The sequence below is a fragment of the Notothenia coriiceps genome, unplaced genomic scaffold (genome assembly GCF_000735185.1).
Source record: "Notothenia coriiceps isolate Sejong01 unplaced genomic scaffold, NC01 NC01_scaffold00038054, whole genome shotgun sequence".
NCBI classification, from domain to species: Eukaryota; Metazoa; Chordata; class Actinopteri; order Perciformes; family Nototheniidae; genus Notothenia; species Notothenia coriiceps.
Genome location: NW_011370755.1, coordinates 1 through 4,196, shown reverse-complemented (window position 1 = coordinate 4,196; position 4,196 = coordinate 1). Strand labels below are relative to the sequence as shown.

At 40.3% G+C, this 4,196-nt stretch overlaps 1 protein-coding gene across 1 annotated transcript; it reads right to left on the bottom strand.

Moving 5' to 3' along the window:
* Positions 1-937: 937 nt before the first annotated feature.
* On the bottom strand, positions 938-4,068 carry LOC104967964 (laminin subunit alpha-2-like; the record flags this gene model as incomplete). The annotated part of the gene is made up of 5 exons (XM_010797505.1): positions 3,963-4,068; positions 3,317-3,433; positions 2,187-2,369; positions 1,749-1,754; positions 938-1,100 (listed from the first exon to the last, which is right to left on the bottom strand). Coding segments are annotated over exons 2-5 (416 nt in total), but the record flags the coding sequence as incomplete, so codon positions are not given.
* Positions 4,069-4,196: the final 128 nt, after the last annotated feature.

The following is a 4,196-nucleotide window of genomic DNA, read 5'->3' as shown; positions in this document are numbered from 1 at the left end:
ATCAGCACTACATCCCTCAACAGACTCCAATGGGTTCAAAATGCAGCTGCAGTCTCTACAATACCAGTCATTGCCCCATCAGCCCAGTCCTCAAAGAGCTCCACTGGCTTCCTGTCTCCCATCGCATCAATTACAAAGTTCTGGTCCTCACCTACAAAGCACTCCACCATCTGGCCCCCCCTTATCTCACAAACCTTCTCACTCCTTATCAACCCCCACGGTCCCTCAGATCCACAGCAGCCGGACTCCTATCCATTCCCACATCCACACTCTGCAGCTTTGGGGACAGAGCCTTCTCAGTGGCAGCTCCTAGGCTCTGGAATTCCCTCCCCCAGATCTCCGTGACTCTGAGTCCCTCACAGTCTTTCAGTCCCGCCTCAAAACACCTCTTTTCAACTCTGTCTACCCATAAGCCCCCCCACTCTCAATCAACTTCCTCTTGACTGCCTTTTTATTTTTTATTTTACTATACTTACTTGTTTGCCTGTCCTTGTTTGTCTACCCTCCCTCATATTTTAAAGTGTCTTTGAGTTGTGAAAAGCACTATATAAATAAAATGCATTATTATCATTATTATTATTACATTTGTACTTGTCTGAGGTCTCAAACAAAGGCTTCATTGCTTAAGTTAAAACGTTTGGCCTGCATCTTTTTTTATAATTTGGCATAAAAACTTAATTTAACTTTTCGTATTTTTATGTTAGAACTTTTAAATGGACTATTTTATTTACATGACAGAGTTTACTTAATTGTATACAATCAAATATCTGTAACAGTTTTCATATAAAGAAGCTTGTGTAATGGAAAGTGATTTGGAAAGAAATAATTGATTGACACATCTGCTTGAACTGCTACCCCCGCGACCCGACCACGGATAAGCGGGAGAAGATGGATGGATGGACATCTAAGTAAATCCACAAGTATTAAAATGTGATGCCTACTAACCGAGTTAGCTTGTTTCCTGGCTTGGTTGATCAGTTCTTTGATTTGAGAGATGTTACGCCTCAAGTTGTCCTGCAGCTTTTTGATTGGCTGCAGCTTCTCCAACAGCCTATCAGCTTCATCCTCTAAGTCCTTCACTTTAGCTCCTGCAGCGTGGACTGAGGGGAGAGAGAACAGCAGTGATACAGAGCAGTAGAGAATCTGTTAAAGTCAACATTATACAGTGGATTGTAGCTGAGACGGCATGGAGAGTTAGCATGTGAAGAGCCAGGAAAGGATGATAAATGATGGCAGCTGAGGAAATCACAGATATTACTCAAGAGATATGGAGAAATATGGAAAAAGAACAATGGAGAAGCTAGCGAGAGCCGAACAATTAGTGTAGCTTAGCATTCAAAGAGAACCTTTTTTACACCATTTGCTTTTATATATTAAAAAGCTTGAAGCTGAAAAAGACAGGAATTAAGAAATAGACAAAAAAAAGAATGACACATAAAGGAAAATACACTGCCCCATGCTTTGCAGTGTGCAAAGCTCTCATGCTGGAGCACAGCATTAGAAGCAACTGCTGCTGTATAGCAATTAAATATAGTCGTAAAACTATTGTGTGGTGCTCCAATCCTGTTGTTGAAATCATTTAAAATAGGATTCAGAATTATTTCAGAAGGAAAAACAACAAATGCTTAGAAATGTTTGCTGGAAGGCAGCAAGGTGAAACTACTCTTAATATTATTCGGTAATTACAACATGGTATTGGTGCACCACTTAGAATATAAAGTAAGCTTGGGTAATTGAAATATACATACTGATGGCTGTGGGGATTGAAAAAAGAGAGACAGAGAGAAAAAATATGTCAGGATTTTGTGGAATTCATGAATTTACGAAGCTCTGAGACAATAATGTAGTAGCTCTAAAATAATCAAGACAAATCAGACATGATTTCAGAGTTTAGAGATCTTACGATTGAGTTTCAAGTTATTCATTTGTTTGCGGAAACCTACATTTTTAAAAGGTACAAAATGAAGTGAGTAAACAGGAAACATACAAACCAATTTTGCCTCACAAAAGCAGTTCAATATCAAACATCTTTCAGGGCAATAGTAACAAACTGACTATTTCTCACGGTAAATGTTTAATAACCCAACCAATAAGGAAGAGGCAGTGTTCCTCGAGGCTGAACAAGCCCACATAAGACTTTGTACTTTGTGTGAAGTTGTAAAATAGCCAATAGTGAGGAGCTTTACTGCTTTTCTCCGGGTCCTGGATCATGTCATTAGCTGTTTTGACGGTGTCCTCCAGATCGCTGTAGTTGCTCTGGAGGCCATGGAGTTGCAGGTTCAAATCCCCGAGGCGCTCCAGGACGTCGATGGCGGTGGCGTTAGCATCTGCTGCTACGGCCTTTGTGGCTGCTAGCTGAACTGCTGTGTCTGTAAAATGATGACATTTCATAATATAAGTATTATGTGTGGGATGTACTAATGTATGCACACGAGACAATTACTTCAATGTTCTATCATTTGCCTAACATCATAAATAAGACTACTGACACGTGAAACACTGCTGGCATGGGAGCTTGCAGTATAGATAGTCGATGGTTGCTTTCATTGGTTTTAAATTGTATAATGTTTTGTTGTTTTTATTTTTGTTCTTATCTTTATTTGTTTTGTGAGCTGCGCTGTCTTTGTATTTCTCTATACATCACTTTGGTCTGGAGGGTTTAAAGTGCTTTATACATAAAGATCAGATAGCAGAATAAAGGAAGTTTCATTTCAGAGCAATCACCTATGTATCGGCCACTGAACCACGCCTCCAAAGCAACTCTTTGCTCACCTTCTATTACACAATGTGCTCAGAACCATGTAGATGTCCAGCATGATTAACATTTTGATATTGATTCATGTGTTATTGATGTGATTGAATCTTGAAATCCATTGCAAAAGCTAATAATCATTGCTGAGCGCTCACCAAAATATCAGATTTTTGAGCAGTTTGTGAAAATCCAGTGGAAATCACACTAATAAGGATTCAGCTTCTTATGATCTGACATGTTACCGTATTGTGTTCACTCACTCACAGGGATTTGAATGGGAATACAAATATGTTATATTGACCTACTGGTCATATCATTTACAATATGTAGTAGCTGCGGTTAATGGTTTTCTGCGAGTTGATCCAAACGCAGCCGTGTGCATCACTGAAGTTCACCGCCCTCGCTCACTGCAGAGTATTTCTGTGTCTGAGAGTACCGACATGTGTCAAGTTGAGTTTACCAGAGCAGCTGACCTCCATCGACACAGTGATATTGATCCACTCTGCCTTTATCTCGCTCCCACACAAACACACACACACACACTTTGTATTTGTGCAGTCATACCATTGGGGATAGAGTTGAGCATTGCCATGGTTCCGTTGACAGCTTTCAGAAGGTCTTTGGTCATGTCTCTCGCTGCTTTGACTCTGCCCTTCAGCCCGGACACACCATCTTCATTCTCTACACACACACACACACACACACACACACACACACACACACACACACACACACAACACACACACAACACACACACACACACACACACACACACACACACACACACACACACACACACACACACACACACACACACACACACACACATCAAGGTTTGAAGTCAGACAAAGTGGAAACACATCCCTTACCCTCAGTAACCCACAGTCAGTGACAATGATAGCAGTTAATCTGTTTTCGACTTGTGAATACTGCATGTATAATATCCCTTTATAATACATGTTAACATTATCTCATTTTACAATCAATTATTAGCCTAACTATATCCTGATATGAACGTTTATACAGAAGGGCTACCAGCATTTTTAATTAAGGTTGAAGTGAGATTTCATATAATCTTCATTAGACAATTTTTTAAAATAAAACTGCCAATATACCCACACAGTGTATACTACATTATTACACTGGTGACTATCGTCTCTTATCATTATCACTCCATGCAATATCTTCTGGACAGACATGATTTACTTACCTTTGACATCATTTTGAAGTTGTTTGGCTTCGTTCAGCAGTTTGTGGCTCTTCTGCAGGGCTCGCTGAGCGGCTTCCTTCACTGGGACCTCTGGATCTAAAGCCTAGAGGCACAATTTAAAGAAGTACTTCAGTAAAAGGTCTACCTACACTGTAAAATGTATTATCTCTTTGATTTACACACGGCATCTATTGCACGTCTGTCCGTCCTGGGAGAGGGACCCCTCCTCTGTTG